The sequence below is a fragment of the Aristolochia californica genome, unplaced genomic scaffold, assembly GCF_029961685.1.
Source record: "Aristolochia californica isolate CCGP_79_NKW_82.1479 unplaced genomic scaffold, dmAriCali1.0.hap1 SCAF_11, whole genome shotgun sequence".
NCBI lineage: Eukaryota > Viridiplantae > Streptophyta > Magnoliopsida > Piperales > Aristolochiaceae > Aristolochia > Aristolochia californica.
The window spans coordinates 33,465,039-33,485,640 of record NW_027181782.1 but is presented as its reverse complement, the minus strand read 5'-3'; the positions used below and the strand labels follow the sequence as shown (position 1 = coordinate 33,485,640).

The 20,602-nt window shown below is 36.2% G+C and overlaps 2 protein-coding genes across 2 annotated transcripts; both read right to left on the bottom strand.

Annotated features, from left to right (window-relative positions):
• Positions 1 to 430: 430 nt before the first annotated feature.
• LOC137944312 (GDSL esterase/lipase EXL3-like) lies at positions 431 to 2,311 on the bottom strand. Its single transcript, XM_068789960.1, has 5 exons — positions 2,009 to 2,311; positions 1,628 to 1,758; positions 1,296 to 1,529; positions 838 to 1,093; positions 431 to 743 (listed from the first exon to the last, which is right to left on the bottom strand). Exons 1-5 carry the CDS (start codon positions 2,277 to 2,279, stop codon positions 550 to 552), a joined length of 1,086 nt encoding a protein of 361 aa, XP_068646061.1. The 5' UTR covers positions 2,280 to 2,311; the 3' UTR covers positions 431 to 549.
• An 8,582-nt stretch (positions 2,312 to 10,893) lies between these two features.
• Positions 10,894 to 18,838, bottom strand: LOC137944894 (protein FREE1-like). The gene is made up of 10 exons (XM_068790684.1): positions 17,772 to 18,838; positions 14,187 to 14,273; positions 13,945 to 14,076; positions 13,626 to 13,772; positions 12,537 to 12,602; positions 12,332 to 12,442; positions 12,129 to 12,221; positions 11,487 to 11,520; positions 11,315 to 11,388; positions 10,894 to 11,218 (listed from the first exon to the last, which is right to left on the bottom strand). Exons 1-10 carry the CDS (start codon positions 18,645 to 18,647, stop codon positions 11,141 to 11,143), a joined length of 1,698 nt encoding a protein of 565 aa, XP_068646785.1. The 5' UTR covers positions 18,648 to 18,838; the 3' UTR covers positions 10,894 to 11,140.
• Between the last annotated feature and the right edge of the window lie 1,764 nt (positions 18,839 to 20,602).

The following is a 20,602-nucleotide window of genomic DNA, read 5'->3' as shown; positions in this document are numbered from 1 at the left end:
ATGGACGTAGAGTTATGTTATGGACTCCATAGCATCTAGAGTAACTAGTCGACGCAAAGGGTAGACTATGTAATTTACAGCTTTATTTCATTAGTAGGTTTTAATATAATTTCTTTCAAAACTGATGGCCTCTTTTTTGGCCTATGTTAGCGTCGTTCCCTTATTCTTTTATAGGGACATCTGGTTATGAAATGAATTAAGCATTGATCAAAATTAGTGTAGTGAAATCGAATTCTCTCTCTGACGAGGTCCAAGGTTGAGTCTCCTTTGAAGGCTCATTCTACCCCAGCCATTGGGCGTTCGAGGCATTCCAAATCACTCTCAACCTCAGTATTCAATCTGGAAGCCAGAGGAGATCGCTGGGTGACTCGATCCATGGCAAGGGAACCTAATAAGTTACCTGAAGTCGATCTATTTACGCCATCCCACATAGCTGAACGGACCTAAGACAGCTTTTCTGCTCTTGTTATTCATGAAACAATACAGTCGAAGAAGGAATCTGCTGTGATCAATAATCAGCAGTAATGCCTGCTCAAGCCTTGTCCAGGACTATAATAAGCGAGGAAGGTATTCAGCAACGAGGTCATCGATGATTATCTTGTACGCCTTCTCTGTTGGGTGGTAGCTGTCCCAGAAAACATAATCATCAACATCTGTACATGTGTGGGGGCTCAATTCGTTGCACAGAAGAGTCACCTCGATCGTGCCAGTGCCGCAGCAGCCCTTGTTTGACACCTTGAATCCTGAAGATTTAACCAATTCATGAGTGAGGTAATCGACGAGGAAAACCACCCGTTTTTGTTTTTTTTTCCTGGGGAGAAAGATGGAAGTGGTTACCATAAGAAGATGGATACAGAACTACGTTTAACAGGTTTTTGTAGATATCTACATAGACCATTCGGGCGCCTGGAAGTGCAGCAGAAAGCTTGTCGATCTCCTTGGAGAGTTTTGAATTGAACAAGCGTGCTGCTTGGTTGTAGGAGTCTTGGCACTGTCTGAAGATCCCACCCCCTATGGTTCTCTGTGATGGGAGACATCCCACCGGAGGTGCCCCCGCTATGGCTACCTTCCGAGCTCCCAGTTCATACAATTCCTACAGATTTTCAGGGCAAGAAAGGTTAACAGTTGCAGAAAACAAAAAAGAGTTGAAAAAGATAAACATATTAGCATGGTTTGCTCTTATGGCCTACGCCTATGGATGAAATTAAGAGGAGAGTTTCTTATATTGGCTAAAAAGTACAATTCAAATCCTTTTCACCATATTTATGGGAGAGAGAGAGGGAGAGAGAGGAAACCTGATAAAAGATGGAAGCTTTTTGGACCAAGAAATCAGTATACGTGGGAATATCATAGTGTGCTCTTCTGAAAGGAGTAGAGAAATAAGTATTTGCCAAATCATCAGACCCTGAAATCACCAGGTATACACTATCTGAAACAATTCTGGCTGCCCCATCTGCACCAGCAATTCCCTCCAACTTAGATATGTATTCTCCGAATAGCTTCACCTGATCTTCTAAGGGTATGACAGACTGAAACAGCCCACAAAGAATAGCCATTATTTTGAAAGTAAATAAAAAAATTCAAAGGAAAAAAGCATTTCAAAAAATGAAATCAAACAAATACCCACCACGATTTGAGGTGTTAGAGGATCATATCCAGACCCACCAGAGGCAAAGCTCACTCCAGTCAGGAGGTCTTCTGCTGCTAGAATTGGATCAAGATAGGCTGGCAGAAGTTCCTTGATTCCCAATGACGAAGCTGCAAATTCTCATCAATAAGAAGAAAACCAAACCACATTTTAGGTAGAGTCAAACCATCGAAAGCCTCACTGATTTTATACATGTAAATGAATAAACTAGAAAACGAAACGAAAAAAATGATTTATCAGGAGCAGTCCTTTCCATGCAGTTCCAGAACAGACAAAAAGGCAGAAAATCTATAGGCTTTCTTCTTCTTGTTTCTGTTTGTTCTTGACGATCTCATGAATGTGCACTGTGCAGTGATCTACCTAACAGGTCTGAGGGGATCTTTCCATTGGAGAACCTTCCACTGGGTCTGTGCTGAACGAAGTCCCTTCCGTAAGGAGGGAAATTGCACTTAACAACAGTCTTGAGCCCATTGTTATTGCCGGGATCCACAATCGAATCTCCGAACGCGATCAGTGCCGGAACTCTGGAGTGATTCCGGAGCAGCGAGTCAGCTCCCAACATCTGAACTAAGATGAAAAGAAGAGAGAGCAAGAAAGAAGACGAAGAAATTCTAACCCAGAATCTCCCCATTCTAAATTCTGATTCTCTTTTTCTGTGGAACAAACTTGTAGTCGGAGACTCATATATACGACTCAAGCTGGTTAGTTGCTTAGATAGAATAATAAAAATCTCTTCAGCAACCGAATCGTACGGTGTTCCCTATCTTCCTCAACAGTGATCCGCACAACAGAAGTATCTCTACAAATTCCTGTCTACTGAGTTTATCGTTATAGATGATATTAATTACTGAGAAATAATGAAACCACATTATGCTTCAGAGCGATTTCTGACGACTTTTCCGACAATTTATCTCAATAATACTCGTATAAAACAGTTCAGATGCATCCTTTACTACAACTCCAGTCGCTGAGATCGTGTGACCAATCTTAATAAATGGGATCCAGCGAATACAATCGAGGATAATTATTGAAAATCAAGACGAGCAATAGAAAGACGAGAACTAAGAATTTGTCTTATAATCTTTCAAATAGAATGTACGTGGAATTGTCTTGTCTACAGTATCTTCAAACTTTTAATGAGTTTCACCAACCGGAGAAAATTAATCAGTACTCTCTGCATGCTTATAGCTATATTAAATTAAACCTAGCAGCCTCAACTGCATCTCGTTTTTATTGTAACGTGGGCAACTCCCAACTGACGTTGAGCGGCTGAGCGCATCAATGCCCACCTCCCTTGTCCCAATTGATTTTCCCCCCTCCTTCAGGCATCTGTGAAGAAAAGGAAGGGAGGAAAAGATTTTGCAGAGATTAATAATGACAAACAGGCTCCAAGTAGCTTTAAATCTTTGAGTAAAGAATATAGTTTCATTGGGAGATATGAATCCCTTCTTACGAGCCAAAGAAAGTCCTTAAGAGAGCCTTGATCTCTTATATGAAATTTTGATTTAGAAAAACAACTTGAGGTTAGAGAAGATCTGCTCATCATTGCCTACAATGAAATTATCATCAACATATTCCAATATTACTGTAGATGAGTTTCTGAGTTAACTAAATCCTACACTAACAATTGCATTAGACACTTTCGAGAACTAATTCTGAGATGCTTGTTTGAGCCCATAAATGGATTTCATAGGTCAACAAATGCGGTTCTAACTTTGCAGAGATCATCATGAAGGCAAGCATTATGGACATTAAGGACCAATTTTGAACAACAATAGCAGCTATTGAACAATGAATTATGACAAGTTTGATAATGGGTACAAAAGCTTCATGACATCCATTCCTTCAGTCTAAGTAAGCTTTTTAGCGACAAGTCTGGCTTTATAATGTTCTATACTGCCATCATGTTTCAACTTTTACACCCACTTACAGGTAATTGTTTTCTTGCTAGGAGGTAATTATGTCATAATTAAGGTCATATGGGTACCATTACCTTATAATGTGGCAATCTCATCATTCACATTTCAACAATTAGAGTCTTGCATGGCATGTTCAGTAGTAGCATAGAAGAAAAATGAACAGGATTGAATCATGGATTGGAAGTCTAATTGGACATAGGATAATAAGTACTTGAGAAAGAACTTGGTGTTGAGGTTAATTTGTTGGATGGATGTGGTTGGTTGATGCTAGGATAGTGAAAATCTTTAAGAAAGCACTGATGAAGACAAAGGAGATGGGATTGTGTATATGGGTTTTCTGGTGAGGTTGAAATGAGTTGAGGACTTGTTTCCATATTTTCTGGAAGTAAAGAACTTAGTTCTTGATTGTTTTGGGTTGAGGGATCTGAATCAGATAGGGAACTAGTTGTGTCAGTGGAGTTGGGATTTTGTCATTGTACAATGATTGAAAGATCTAGAGCTGGTTTAGACAAAACTAATCGAGCATCATTACATGAAGATGAAATAGTATGGAAGAGAAACACATCTTCATAAAACTTGACATTATGACTTTTAAACATAGATCTTGCCTCTATGACAATAACCCTTTCGACCAAAAGGAAAACTAAAAAAACACATTTATGAGCTTAGGGTGAAAACTTAGCACTCTCTAGGTTGGTATTTATGGCATAATATAAACTACCAAAGACTCATAAATGTATGTATTGGGGGGTTGTATTGAAGATCAACTCATGTAGAGTCTTGTCACCGAATAAAGGTGTAGGTAACTAATTACTAAGGTAGGCAACTGTTAAAGCACATTCACCCCAAAAATGTAGTTGAATTCACATCAAAATTTAACCAAAGTCTATTAGCACAATGACAAGCATCACACACATGACCTAGAGAAAAACATTTATGGGACATGTGTTGGCTCAGGTGTCTTCTCCGGAGGGGGGTGAATTGAGAATATAAAATAAAATTTTACTTAAAATCCAAAAAGTAAGGAATGAGATATAATTGACAATCATACACCACAAGGAGATACTGATTTTTTTTCTCGATGCTCCTCTAATCATAGTCACCACCCAAGAACCCTTTTAACGGGAAAATTTCACCAATAAGCTCTATTAGCTTAAATTTACATGCAAAAGAAATTATGGCTCTCTTCAAGAGGAGTTTCAGATAGGTGAAAAGTATCTCTAAACAAGGAATCGGCAACGGCTTAGTCAAAAGATTGGCATTATGGTCATGAGTGGAAAAGTGTTGAAGTTTGAGCTCCTCAGCTAACACTTTTCTCAAAACAAACCGTAGTCTATGCATGTATGCTTGTTACAGGAATGTAGCAAAGGATTAACTATAAGGAATTTGTGGTACTTAAGTTGTCACATGCAGTGATGGGTTTAGAAAAAGAAATAGCTTAGTTATTTAGAAGGTATTGAAGTCACATGGTTACAACCGATATTTTGCCTCCATCCTGGAACTAGAAACATTAGGTTGTTTCTTGGAGGACAAAGAACAAGGCTTTGAATAAAGTAAATGGCAATGCCTGTAGTAGACTTTCAAGTGAAAGTGCAACTACTCAATCAACAACTGAAAAACCCAATAAAATTTGTATTATTAATTGAGGGATTAATGGTGATACCAAGAAAAAAGGTTCCTTTAAGGTACCACCGAAGAATCCTTTTGACCAAAGTAAAGTGATAGCAAGATGGATTATGCATAAACCGAACAACCAACTTTATAGCATAGCATATGTTAGAATATGATAATGTAGCATACTGAAGAGTCCCAATGATGCTTTTATAGTGAGTAGGATCTGAATGTGGAGGACTCTCATCACTTTGGTATTGACTGCCAAAGGTGGCTCAACAAGAGTAAAATGTAGTCATACAAACTCTATTCAAATGCCTACAATTTATTTTTGTTGGTTACTGATAAGGCCACGAGATGTCTTATGAATTTGAAGACCAAGAAAAATATCTTAAGTCCCCAAGATTGTTTATGGAAAATTCTTTTTCAAGAGTTTGAGAAAAACTTTGAAATAGTAAAATAGAAGATCCAATAAGAATGATTTTATCAACATAAAGTAAGAGATGGAGTTTACCTTGAGTAGAAGAATAGATAAAAAGTGAAGGATCAGCCTTGCTTTGGTTAAAACCAAAAGTTAACAAAACCTAGTGGAAGAGATCAAACCATGCCCTAGGCACTTGTTTAAGACCATCGATGGCTTGTCTAAGATGACATGCAAGAGTTGGATTGTGAGGATCCTCAAAACCTAGTGGTTGTCTCATAAAGAGCATTTCTTATGCTTGAAAATTTTGTTTTAAAGACTAACTTGACATAGCAAATGAAGCTCATGTTAGATGTGGGCAGTCATAAACTTAAAAGAAGAAAGAAGGAAGAAAAGATAGAAGAAGAAGAAAGAAAAAAGAGCGAAGAGAAAAGAGAGATGACTTCCCAAAGAGCTCTAACCCTTTCAAATTAGGGTTCATTAATGAAGCTTGTGTATTTTATTGGTTTTTATAGACTTAAGATTACATATTAACCAAATTACCCTTGAGCCTAACTAAACTAGAATTAAAAAAAAGTACATTAGGTTTTATCTCTTATGCACATAAGCACATACTAGTCTTCTAACACTCCCCCTCAAGATGGTGAGTATGCATTAGATAAACCCAACTTGGAACGTAATTTCACAAATCGAGCTTTATGGAGAGATTTGGTAAATAGATGAACTAGTTCATTTTAGTTTCACATGATGAGAAGTAATTTTTTCCACTTATAACTTGATGTCAAATGAAGCATCAATCAACTTCTATATGTTTGGTACATTCATGGAACACTAGATTATTTACAATAAAGATTGAGGGTTGATTATAACATTTCATCACCATAGGCAAAGTAACATGAAACCAAATTCATGCAAGAGTGAATGAACCCAAATATGTTCACAATTTGTATGAGGTATAGCTTTATACTCAGTCTTAGTACTAGATCTTGCCCATATAGTTTGTTTTATTGTTTCTCCAGGTTACACAGTTACCTCCCTCAAAGGTACGAAAAATAGATGTAGATTTCTGGTCACTTTTAGACCCTACATATTCTACATCTGAGTATCCTTAAACTTCATAATGTCCATTATATTTTTTGTAACAATCCCTTATCTGGTTCTCTTTTCTAAGTATCGAAGAATTTGAAGAACTGCCTCCATATTAACCTTTCAAGGGTTTTTCATAAATCTACTCACCAACTTCATAGTGTAAATAATACCCATCGAGTAACTATGACATATCAGCTTACCAACCAATTGCCTATATTGATTTTTATCCCTCAACTATGGTGAATGTTCATCACACAAGTGAGCATTGAGCTCTAATGGAGTATTTATAGGTTTAGCTCTCAAAAGGCCTTTTTTAGAAAGTAAATCCATTACATATTTCTTTGTGATAAAAGTATACCTTTTTCATTCCTTGCTACTTCATTTCTCAAAAAAAAAATTACCAAAAATCTCCCAACTCCTTAGTCTAAAAGTGGTGGTACATATGATTCTTTACTTCCCGAGTTGATAATGTCATCAATATATATGATTAAAATTACACAACTTGTTAACCTTTTGAAAATAAACACTGAGTGGTAATAGCTATTTCTCACAAATCCAAACTCAAGAACTAGACTAAATTTTTTAAACTAAGCACAAGGACTTTGTTTCAACCCTTCAATTGCCTAATGCAATTTACACACTATATCAGACTCTTCTTGAACAACAAACCCCGGAGGTTGTTCCATATATACTTCTTTAGCTAAATCACTCTATAGAAAGATACTTTTTACACCTAATTGATGTGAATGCCATCCCTTGTTAATTACAACAGAGATCAAAATATGTATTGAATTCAGCCAAGCAATTGCTGAAAAAGTTTCACCATAGTCCACTCCATCCATTTGTGTATACCCTTTAGCAACCAGTTGAGACTTGTACCTCTTGATGGATTTGGCAGGCTTATGTTTAATAGTAAAAACCACCTACATCCAACCATAGTCACCCTACGAGGAGGATAACACAAACTCCAAGTATTATGAGACACCAATGCAAATATCTCTTCTTGCATAGTTACAATCCACTAAGGAGATTGCAAAGCTTCAATGAAAGATTTTGGAATAGATGTTGACTATATATTAGAAAAAAAATATTTTTGAGGAAGACGAAAACAATCATAAGACACAAATTTATTGATAAAATGACAAGTACATTCACAAATTCTTTTAAGAATAGCAATAGGAAATAAGGGATGGGATTCATTTGTGTAGACCAAGGAGATGAAGGTTGAGAACCATGATAGGGTGTCTAAGTCATAATAACTTCTTGGACCTCTTCAATAGATAAGATTTCTATAGCATGGACCATGATCTTAACAGGCAAAAGTACATGCATCTCCATATTAGAATCACCCATGGGTTGACTAGAATAATAAGGATCATCTCCAGAAAAGGACACATTAGCGAATACGTACCAACTCTTTGTTTTAATATCATAGCATTGATAACCTTTGCGAGTACATTATATAGACCGAGGATAAAACCTTTTCTTGTGAGGATTCTAGTTATACACATAACATGTGCAAGACCTTAGAAGCAAGAGGGAAGAGATCAATACTAGGTTTTAACACACTACGAGGGATTTTCCATTGGAGAACAAAAAAAGGCAGTCGATTGATTAAAAACGTAGGTGTAAGAACCGCCTCTTCCCGAAACCAATCTAGGACATTCATATGAAATATTGAAGTTATAATGGACCCATAATATGCAAATTTTTGTATTTAGCAACCCCATTTTATTGTGGAGTATAGCACACAAGGTTTGTTGCATTATACCATGAACTCAGAAAAAATTATGAAACCTAGAACTCAAGTATTCCTGAACATTTTGCATAAAAACCCTTATTTTTTAATTTCTTTGAATATTAGAAAGCCTTTTCAACGAAATTGAAATCACTCGGAAATATATACATTCTCAAAAAAATTAAATTTCATTGAGAATAACCTTTTTTGTTTAATTTTTTGGTATATTGAAAAACATTTTTCAATGAAATGAAAATTATCATGAAATGCATATATTTCTTGGTAATTTTAAATTTTTTTGAGAATAAATTTATTTGTATTTTATTTATTTAAAATATTGAAAAACTTTCATCGACAATTTGAAATTCAAAACTTGCTAAGAAAAACAAGTCCCACCATTGAGCATAATACATTTTTAGACGAATTAAACTTTTACATTTCTTGGCAATATTAATTTCACTAAAAAACTATATTACATTTGTGAGTGAAAAAAAAATCACCAAGAAATGTAAAACATCGTCAAGAAAAGTCAAAAATTTTAGTGTCTTTTTAAACCATGTTCATATAACAAAAAACATTCTACCCCAGCCACCCAAAAAAAAAAAAATCCTTTGAATAAATGAACAAATCTACTGGACAAGCCTATTCGAATAAATAGGAATTTTAGGGCATGTTGTGTCAATAAAAATATAAGAAAAACCACTACAAGAATTTTTTTAGGGGATGAAAATTTTGCCACCAAAATTCCTCTCATCCTTAAAAGTGTTAAAGGGATAGGATAATCAGTTTGCAATTGTTCTGATAGAAAATGATGAAAAAATAAATTGAGAAAACACACAAAAACAAAAAACTGGCCATAAGAAATTCTTGCCGATGCGAAAATCAGTTAAAAGGAAAAACATTTTTCACCAATTTATTTTTCTATGATGGGATGAATGATCCCTAATATTTATCTTTGAATTTGACAACTTACCCTATGTTGCAAAAGTGACAATAAAGCTTAGTTAGCATTTTTCAAGATTCTCTCTATTTTATGTCATAGAGACATGAAAATAAGAGACAAATATGAACTTTTAATAAATAGTAAAGATAAAAGAACCAAATACAAAGCCAAGAAGAAACTCTAGAAACATAAACAAAAAAATGTGTACACAATATAAATCTAAAGGAACCAAGAATATAAACCTTACTTGACATTGATCTAATTTTCTAAATGTCATTTTGTTAGCTATATCCAATTTTTTTTGTTCATTATCTAGCTTAATTTCATTTTAGCTATTGGAAAAAACACAAGTCATGGAATTGAGAGAAATCTATCTTTTTGCATGCTATATTAAATTTAGTCATTAAGATTTAAATTTTAATAACAAATAGATAATAAGTTTATTGAGTGTAAAAGGTGGTAGAGAGATAAATATAAAGAGTTCCTCATGAAAGAAAAAAAATCCAATATCTAAAAGAAAATATGAAAAAATAACACATAAATATTTTAAATATCCCATGATTAGTCTACATAAGGATGAGGAGGCAGCTAAAGTAAAAACTTAAATAGTTTAAACATTCCTCTAATCTTAAAATTGAATAAAACTTGTGGAAAATGGTTTTTGTTTCGCCTTCCCAATGTTAAGGGTCTTCTTGGAACCCACGGAAAAGAAAAGGGGAGAGAAGATTATTTTTTGTTGTTCGATAGCAGAGAATCATTGAAGAAAAGAAAATGCGAGACAAATTAGTTAATAAATTTTCTCTCACAAAAAGATTGAATTTAGAGAGAAAAGAAAAGAAATAGAATTTTAAAATATTTTTTTTTATTTTCCGTGTATATCCAAACAAGATAAACTATATTTCTCTTTCATTTTCTATGAGAATCCAAACAAGAGAAAATAAAGTTTTTTTCTTTTCCCACTTTTTTTTTTCTCTCCACTTTCTGTGTTCTAAACATAGCCTAAAGGTAGCTAAATAAAAGAGGCAATTAAATAATAAATGAATTCACACACTTTAATCTAATTTCTTGGGAAATAGAGTAGAACCAAAGAAAATAGTTTAAAATTTTTAACTACTGAAATAATCTTCTTCTACTGGCATCTCTTTTGATACGACCCTCGGAGAGCGAAATGCATCTGATTCATTGAGTTTGTTGCCGGCCAGTGGCTTCCAGGGAAAAGACTTAGGAAACAACAATAAAGAGATATATTTCATCCAAGGAAAAGCCTTCGAAATGCAGTTGACAATGCTTCATGTGTATGTATTTGAACTTATTTCTCTTAGGATGTGGGCTGAAATTCTGAAAGGTGATGCAAACGACGTAGTGACGGAGAAACAACTTCTATGGCGACAGTCAAAGCTGCCAGTGGAAGAAAGCTTATCTCACAAGTGTCTCAACGTGAGGACGAATAAAAAAAACAATTAGAAAAGTAGAATTACCAGAAAGAAATCGATCCAGAATTAGAAGAAGACGCAAGGCATTCAGATACAGATTTCTACATTACCCTCAAGATTTATCTACATAAATGTTCAGTGATACACTCTCAAACGAAAGTCATATACATGAACATCAGTATTTCATAAAGGCTTTAATGGAAGCATTAAAGAAAGAAAGAGATATACACAGACCACTACAGTCATGCAGCTTATTCAACCACGTCGTTTAAAAAAATTAAGCACAGTGGTTTAAGTGGTGCATTTACTCGGATGCCATTGAGAAAAATGGAAGCCAATCAATGAGCACTAACAAGGAAAGGGTGCTGGCAGACACCACACTCAATTGTTTCTGAACCAGACGCTGGAACCTGAACCTACACATCAACGGCAGACGAGGCAGAGAAAATGAGGGGCAAAGTAATTTACTGCTATCTTCTTTTCATAGTTTAGCCAAGCAAGGATACTAGTACCTGCAAATGAACAGTGCAAGTGGGGCAGGCAACTTCTCTCATTCGTTTCCCAGATCCATCTGATAACTTGGAAGCTGAAAAGCAGCAATGCAATGTAAGAGATGTGATTCACCATATCTATTAAATAGCATAAAGTTTCTAAAATGCATTTCAATCAAATCCAAATGATTACCTGATGATGCCTTGCGGTTTCTTTCCATCTCCTCCTGTTGTCGGTAAAGAATGAAGAAACTTTTGAGTTAGAAGAAACAGTCTATACCTCCAAGGATGACAATCGATCATGTTTAACAATGAAACATCTGCCATGGGGCACACCTCCCAGAAGAACAAGGAGCAACTAGCAACTAAGCTAAACAACCAACCAGGCCATGAATAGAAATAAAAGAAATACTAAAAAGAATAGCACAAAGCATAAAAGTTTTTTTTTTTTTTTTTGAAGAACCAAAGCATAAATAGCTAGCAGTGTAAACACCATTCAAATTCTGGTGGTTCAGGATTTTGCTGTAAGCATACTCAAAACAAAAAAAAAATTCTGTAAAGTGTGTTGTACCCATTATTTCAACACACTCTGGTAATTTCAAGTTCCTCCAGCCATTCCAACTTAAACCTCTAAAAAAGAAAAAGTAAACAGCAAGAACATGAAAGGGCATGAGACTGCCAATGAAATTTGATCAATTGCTCTCGTCATTTTCATGTGAAAATTGGAAACATGACCATGCAGATCTAGTACATTATATTGTTCACCACCATCACAAAATCTAAAAGAAATAACTAAAGATGCATAATGCACAGATGCAAAATATATGAAATTCACCTGGAGCTTCCTGGCAAGATCCTCATGACTAGAAAGCACAGATGGCCTACTGAGAGCTTCCTTTGCATTGCTCAGCCTTTGTGAAACTTCTGCCTGTAAACAGACAAACAAAATCCTCAAAGGTCAGTAGTGCTACCCAATCATGTAGAATTGAATTTACTTTCACGTATAAATAGAGAACAAAAAGAAAGTTCAATACAAACCAAGCATCTATCACAAACTCGGACTGGCTGAGCATTAGGATCAGCAGTAAGAGCAGTTCTACCATATGTACATTTGTCACAGAATATATCCCCACAGTTCCTGCAGTGATGCTGAAAAGCAAGAACAATGTTCTAAGTCAAGCTAAAGAGCCAACATAAACATGAATTTAAAACAACAAAAAAGATTTTGGAAGAGGACTTCTACCTTACGCAAAAAAGCTCCAAACTCAGTTCCACATGCAGTGCATTTAGTAACCACTTCATCTGGGACCTGAATACGAAAAAGAGAAAAGAATTATAGGTTTAAGCACTAAAAATAAAAATAGGAAACAGAAAAGCAAAAAAGAAGCAAGGCACACTCAGTCAAGATATTTGTGAACACTTAAAGCAGGTCAAATTTAATTTCACAGAGTCATATAGGAAGAAAGTTGAGAAGAGAAGCCACACACTCATATACAGTGAAAGTCAAGAAGAGAAGCCACACAGTTATATACTGTGAAACTCAACATGAGAAGCCACTACGAATATCAATTATAACCTGACAACAATCAACATGACAGATAGAAAATGATAGAAAGATGACATGAAAGCTAGAAAAATTCAATACTTATAAAGCATATGTTGTACTCCATCTCCCTCTCAGAACAGTATACCATCTATTCTGTCACTCTCCTGGTCCACTTCAACAAATTCTATCAGAAATGAAGCCTGGGATGATATGCCTCATACACGAAGGGGCCTGACTATACCAAGAGCCAGCTATTTAAGCAATTCAGACAACAGTTCCCTCAAGAACCCCGACGCCAGATTCTTTAAAGTTGTTCAAATAGTCGGTTTTGGCCTCAAAATATGGCATTTTTCGAATGCACAGGTGTTAAGAAAATTCAATAACCTAATGTTCCTCCACGCACATGCACAAGAATTAACCAAAGATGACTCTGAATGCTTAATTGCTTGAACAAGAATGGCCTGGGTCTCCATTGACATTGCCTAACATCCTCAAGACAATAATGGAACTTCACCAGCCTCCCTGACATTTGCAGTTTCATATCATGGGAGCCAACTCAGCTAAGTAAGAAGTTCAGATACTTCCATTGATTCTCATCAGCATTTGTTGCTCTCTATAGGTCCACATGATTCAACTGTTAAAATTCGTTTCTCATCTTACTCCAAAAATTTTCCACATTACTTTCAAATAAAACAGACTCCATGAAAGACTCCCCTACAATGACATGGAAAGGAAAAAGAGATAAAACATGCACATAAATGTTAAATATAGTTAAATAAAGCTTACCCAGTGGTCTTTCTCCTCATTACCGGGCTTCATCAAGTTCATCCAATCTGTAAAACCTTTTCTCTTTTCACTAGAAGGATCAGGTAGGTTGCCACCGTCAGAAGATCCTTTGCTTCCAATACTGTCCTTTCCACCCATCTCCTTAAGCTGTTAGTCAGGAAAGAATAAAAATGATTTTACTTTGCGAGATAAATGTCCTAGCATATGAGGTTATAAAAATAAACAACTTCCAGTTCATAACCACCAGACAGCATGAGCAAGGAAGAGAGGGAAACAGGAATGAAACCAGTCACTCCAATGAAATGTTTGAAGCCCCAACCTGCACAGTTGCTGCAGTAACGGTGTCAAGTATTGTACTGGTAGTATAGCTGTTTGACTGCAGCCTAATGCGCCTTGGTTCAATGTCGACAGAAGTTTTTGCCCAAAATGTATAGATGGAGGGATCGTTAACCTAAAAGAGAAAAAGAAAACCCTCATAATTGTTTTTTTCTTGATGGTCAGAAGCCTTACGATTCAATCTTTAAAAAAGACAGATTCTTCAACTTATAAAATGGAGATTACCTCCCATCTTGTTACTGTCTCCAGAGGGTATATTCTTAATGTACGGTTACTGTTGGGATCAAGCATGCGAATTCCATCTAGACCAATCTGAAAAGGAAACACAGATAAATATTTTATAAACATAATCCTGTAAATCCAACTACAAGAAAAAGCTTATCACATCTGAACAAATAAATTAGAAGTTGCCTGGATCATCGTAAAAGAAAAATACTGCCTCAAGAAGGTCATGTTTCTAAGTTCGATTTTTTTTTTTTTTTTTTTTTTTTTTTTGAAAAGTCTGAACTTTGACTTCCCTTCTCACAGTTGGAAGTTATAATTTCCCATGTACGGATGTAAGGAGAAATGAGACTCTTGTGCCAGAACCCAATGTAGCTTCGCTCAATTTAGTCTTTAGTTTAGTTAAGCATAGTAATTAGTAAGCATGAAGAAGGCAAGGTTATGAAAGTTCTTAAATACTCTTCATGTTTTGTTTCACTTATTCACCAGGTATTCAACAAACCATGGTTTACAAATGACAAAATAACAATAACAGCAAAAACACAAATAAAATGAAGGGAGAGAATATTAAGAAATCATCCAGTCAAGTCAACAGCATTAAACAGAATCCATAGTGGTTCGTGCATAAAGAAGAAAACAGAAAGTATACTAATTTATCAGTCTCTCACCTGCATGAATCACACTTAGTTCATGAAAATTTTCTTCTATCATTTCCCATAAAACAAAATTTAACTTATTGATATTCTTGTCGAAAAAGGTGTAAAGTGTTTCCATCAAATCATATACAATGGAGTAGTTAAAGATTTTCCTCCTCATTCCAAGAAGAAAGGGAGCCAACATAACTCAGATAATTAGGGAAGTTCGAAATGGAAAAAGAGAAAATTTAAAGCCCAGAGCACAATATACAACATTCAAAGGCAACCCTCAAACCAACAGAGATGATAAAAGACTGAGAATCTCAGGGCGCTTCAAATTTTGATACAACTGCCCAGAACAATGGTTTGGAATAAGAAGAATTACATAGCAAACAGACAAAATAACTTACTTTTATGAGATTGATCTTTCATGAAAGATCACCCTGCAACCTTTCCCAAATTCGAAATTCATGTTGAAGAGAGTTTCATGCATCTAACTTTACTCTAATAATCTAATATTAGAATATGTCAATGCTAGTTTAGTTGAAGACAATCAGTTGCAGGTGCAGTGAACAAGGCCTCATCATGATCAAAGAACATGACAGGCTTTATAATAGAAAATTAAAAATTAAAAGAATTAGTTGTTAGAGTTCAGTTAAAATCTGCCCATGTTGAAACAAAAAAAAAAAAAAAACTCTAATTATGGCTGAGATCTGAACCAAGTTAGACGGCCTCTTCTGATGTAATAAGCACAACTTTCTTATAATGGGTTTACTTGGGACTGTTCTTAACACTCCTCGTGATGTTTGGGCTCTCTTTTGTGACTTCCACACAGGAACAATATTGCGTAGAAGCCCACATGTATGCCCCCACTCTAATACCATGTTAATGTTGGATCCATATCCATTCCAAAATAAATAGCTGAAGTTAGGACAAAAATGGCCAAAGGGCCTAAGACGTGGACAACAAACCGAGCACAGACTACAAAGGCACAAAAACCAGGCCCAACAAGGCAGCCATTTTTTATTTTATTTTTTTGAAAAAGCCAACAAGTCAACCCTTAGAAGGCCTCCTAAAAAACATGTTAAAATTGGATCAAAGTCCATCCTAAAATAGCTAGCCAAGTTAGAAGGCATCTTCCTAAGTAATAAGAATAACTTGTTTCTTATCATGGGTCCATGTGGAACTATTCTTAACAGATACATTCGAACCTAGGCAGTGATTTTTCTGAATAATAAACTACAACAGTTTACTCATGATATCTTAGACATTCAAGATAATTACAGACACCTTCAGATTTGTTTACATCATTAGCACACATCGCTTTGAGACATTGATCACTTATCATCTTCTAAAATTACCAACAAGGACACCTCCAATCTCAGCGTAATGGCAACTGGCATAAGGCTTGCTATTTATGTGCAACACTCATGACCACAGGCTCCCGACATTGCAATAGTTTCCACTACTATTAACAAACATAATCCAATTTTTACAACTGTATAAAACATGACAGATATACTCGTTTTCAGAAAGGAGAAAACATGAGTTTAACACAACTCAACTAATAGAGCTACCTATCAGACTTATAGCACATACCATTTCAGTAGTTAATGCATATACTTCTTGGGGAAAAAAATCTGATCCCTTCTAAAAAAAGACTCGAGAACACTTCTAAGCTATTGACTCATCCATCAACCCTTAGTTTCATTGTGCATCTGGACCCTCCACTCTTCTAAAGTCTTCTATGGAGATCCAGAGACCCACTACATAAATTGTCTGTTTAAAAACATTTTTAAAGTGCTTAAACAACCATGATGAGAATTTGAAATTTATAAACATTCAGCTCCAATACGTTTAGGAGCCCAAGAACTCAACTCAACATCACTTTGCAATCATAAATGTGTCCATCACATATGTGGTTGCATGTTTAACATGCATCTATCTACAAATAACTTGACAGTCAAACATGATCTACCTGGTTTCTGTTGTATTTGCAAGATCATTTGTATTACTTCTTAGCTAATACAGTGTTCCAAAGTGACACTTTTGAATGATACACTTGCTCTAGAGTATATATTCTGCATTAGTTTGCACAAAAAATACATTATATTTTGCATTGATTCTAATGTTTTTCAAAACAAGGAGCACATGTGCAAGTAGTACCTCTAGCATTCCTTCATATCCTAAAACATCCGTAAAACTGGAGCAGCACAGCACCTCCACATTCAATGCCAAGACTAGAGATGACTAACAAACTGCTGATCGACGTTGGTGTTTTTTCTCCTATCTCAGTATAGAATCATAATTAAACTCATTTTTGCATTCCTGTGGTACTTTTTGAACTTTATTACATGACTAATAACTTAAAAACTCATAGAAATTATTAAATTTATTTTAAGAGTAAATCAGTTCCATTCAGTTTCACCGTAAACTATGGTCACTGCCAAAAAATTTATATAGCTGAGGTAAAAATTGTGCAAAAGATTCATGACAGGACTAAAGAGAAAGGAATAAAGCTAGTAACAAGGCCCCCTACTCTAGCATGAAAGTATACACTGAAGAAACAGCATTTACTTAGTTCACACCAATGCGGGGATTCATGGCAGTCTTGATTATTCAAGTTACAGGATAGCAGAAACTCAGAATTAGCTAGTAATGTCTACCTCACCACGTGGATTGAACCATTGGCTCAATGGCCGTAGATATCTAGGTTACCATTGGTATGTGTTTCTGTGAATACATACTTAAAAAAATTAAGTGCTTTCTTCGAGAAAAGAAATTACTGGTACTTATACCAGCAGGTTATATTGGTTTAGAACAGTCCAAAGACTACCAGATCTAAAATTTTCAAATACGCATAAAGAAGTTTGAGCAGATTATTAAGTCATACTACCACATAAAAAAAAAAGAAAAAGAAAAAACATTAAGGCAAAAATTCTCGTTTTTCTACCTGACAAAGAACATCCGTGGTGTTCTGCCCACCGCTCTCAGCAATAAGTTTTACCCGGAACTTTTGAACCCCGTTCCACACGTCCTGCTGGGGGTCCGTCTTGGGCACCGCCCTGACGATCTTACCAGAGGTCGCCGACTCCTTTGGAGACGAATAACTAGTCAATGACCTCCCATAATCATCAAACGCAACAGAAGACGACCTGGATCCACCAGTGCCTCGCGCCCCGTACGGCTCCACTCTTCCTCCATCATAAGCATATACCCCATCTTCAAGCCCATCGCTCCGGTCATAGCCGAAGCTGGTACGGCCATACTGCCCCTCACCGTAACCACCAGAACTCTCAGAACTATAGGCCCCGGACTGATCCAATCTACTACTCTCGTAGGGATTATCATAAACCGGCGGAACTGGGGGAGTAAGATGTGGATATGAATTTGGGTAAAATTCAGGACTGGGAGTAGGATTGGTCACTGGGGCTGGAGGGGTGGAATCATAGTTACCCGTCGGGGGATGATGCTCATAGGAATAGTACGGGACCGTCGCCGGCGGTGGGTACGTCTGCACCGGCGGTTCCGGAACCGAAGCCGGCGGCTGGTAGTTGAATTGCGAGAAGGAAGGAGGGGTCTGTTGGGAGAAGGAAGGAGCAGTCGGGACAGGATCTGGATTATGCGAAAAGGGAGAGTAGTTGTTGGAGTAGGAAGCCATGTCAGGCTGGGGACTGTAAGGGGAGAAAGGAGGAGCAGAAGCGAAAGTTGGTGGATTAGGGGACAGAAGGTTACCAGTGAGCAGATCGTTCTGATTAGGGCTCGGAATTTGGTGGGGAGGAGGTAGGTGGTAATTCGAGGCGGCGTAATCGCTACTGCCCGATTGCATGTTGGATTTCTTCTTCAGAGGTTTCCGCGACAGGGGATAATCTGAGCTAGGTTTTGGTATGGTAACGAATTCGCTTAATTTGGTTTTCTCTGGCTCCGGTTAAATCTGTTCTGCGACGATCGGAAGATTTCTTGGAGAAAACGCGAAGATGCCTGGAAGAACAAACGGAGAAAGCGAGAATATATTTAAACTTTTTGTCATCGCGACGCCTTCAATGACAAGAAGGGGCTCATGAAGCGGCATGAATCACTTTGATAGGCCTGGGCTTGAAAGTTGTTGGGCTCACCATGCTATTTCATTGTAAGAGACCACCTATTGCCCATTGGTGGATAGATCCAGAGACTCCCGCTAGGGAACAATCTAGAGGAATATGATAGCAGAGGCTAGAACCGAAGGGTGTCCATGGATTGGATAGAATCCTCTCTAGAGGCTCACCATATATGAAATGTAACACAGTATACACCATGCTGATTCACCCATTAATAGATATGTCCATTGGCTGAGCTCAAGTATGCAAAGACTATGCAAGAATGATCACTTATGTTGATTTTTAGGGTTATCATATAAACACAAGATATCTCAAAGGAATAGGAGAAGAGAAAGAGAAAAAAAATGAACTCCAGCACTTGGGAGAGAGAGAGGGACGAATTCCAAGAAGGGAATGAGGCTCAAGAAGCTAGAGCTTGAAACTTTTTCCTATGCCCATTGGGTTGTCCTTATAGTTGTAGAGAGATGTTTACAATATCAATAATACCCTTAGGGCTATATCTCTTAAGGGATTAAAGAGATAAAAGGACATACACTGATTACAAAGTCGTGCCACCTCTTGTTGAAGAGTTATCCAATTTAGCATAATGTCACCCTATACACGTGGATGTTTTTTAACTCCCCCTCAAATTGGCTTTTTTAACTTCACTTTGCAAACAATCTTGGTCAAGAAACTTATGTGCTTGAAAAGAAATATTGATCTTGTGTGGGTTAAAAAAAAATCGATTGTCTTGTTTTGATTCATCTTGTTTTTGTTCACATGTTGTTTGTACTCTTCATTTTTTCGTCATTTTTTTTCTCTCCCTCACTTGGATTTTCTAGTCATATAGAATTTGATTACTACAATACTTGTAATTCTTTTTTGTTGGTTACCTCTTTCTTGTACTTCTTTTTCTATTTCTCCCCCTCAAGTTGGAGAATTCTTTGTTCTTTACCAAGAGACCTAGATTGCACAAAATAACGGTGAGAGAATAAAAATCACCCCTAGCCCAATGAAAAAACTCCAACTCCATCCTTGAATGGCCACTTAAAATTTAAAGGCGGTCCAACCCATTTTAGGGCAATAAAAAGAGTCTAATAACTTTTTAAAGGTAGCTCAAAATACCACTTGGTTAAAAAAAAAAAAAAACTGAAATAAGATGGATGTTGTGTACACTCTTGATCTTTGTAGGTAGCGAGTCAGTAGGCATTGCTCTGAAATGTTTTTGAAAAATACAAATTGAAGAAAATACTTTAAGGAATTAAAGGTATGAATAAAAAGATAACAATTGTCATACTTCAAAAGGAAGGAGGTGCACATTGCAACTCTTCATACTTCAAAAGGAAGGAGGTGCACACTACAACTCTTCAGACTTCAAAGTAAGAAGGAAGCGCTTTTAGATCAGTAGATAAATAAAAAGTGACCAAGTTTGACTCAAGAGGAAGATAAAAAAATAATTCGTCTACGACCATAATGATTGAATAAAACTTAAATAATAGAGTTTTGAGATAGAACATAATAATGAAAACTTTCTAGACTCCTCATATAAGGTAATTACTTTTTAACACTACTTGACTAGTTCGAAAAGAAAACATTCAAGGGAAAATTTTTGGAATGAAGGATTTTTAGGACACTAATATTTGAACTTTAAAATGAGATAAAAGGAAAATAAACTCATGTAGAGAAAAACTTCTCTTAGGAAACTAAT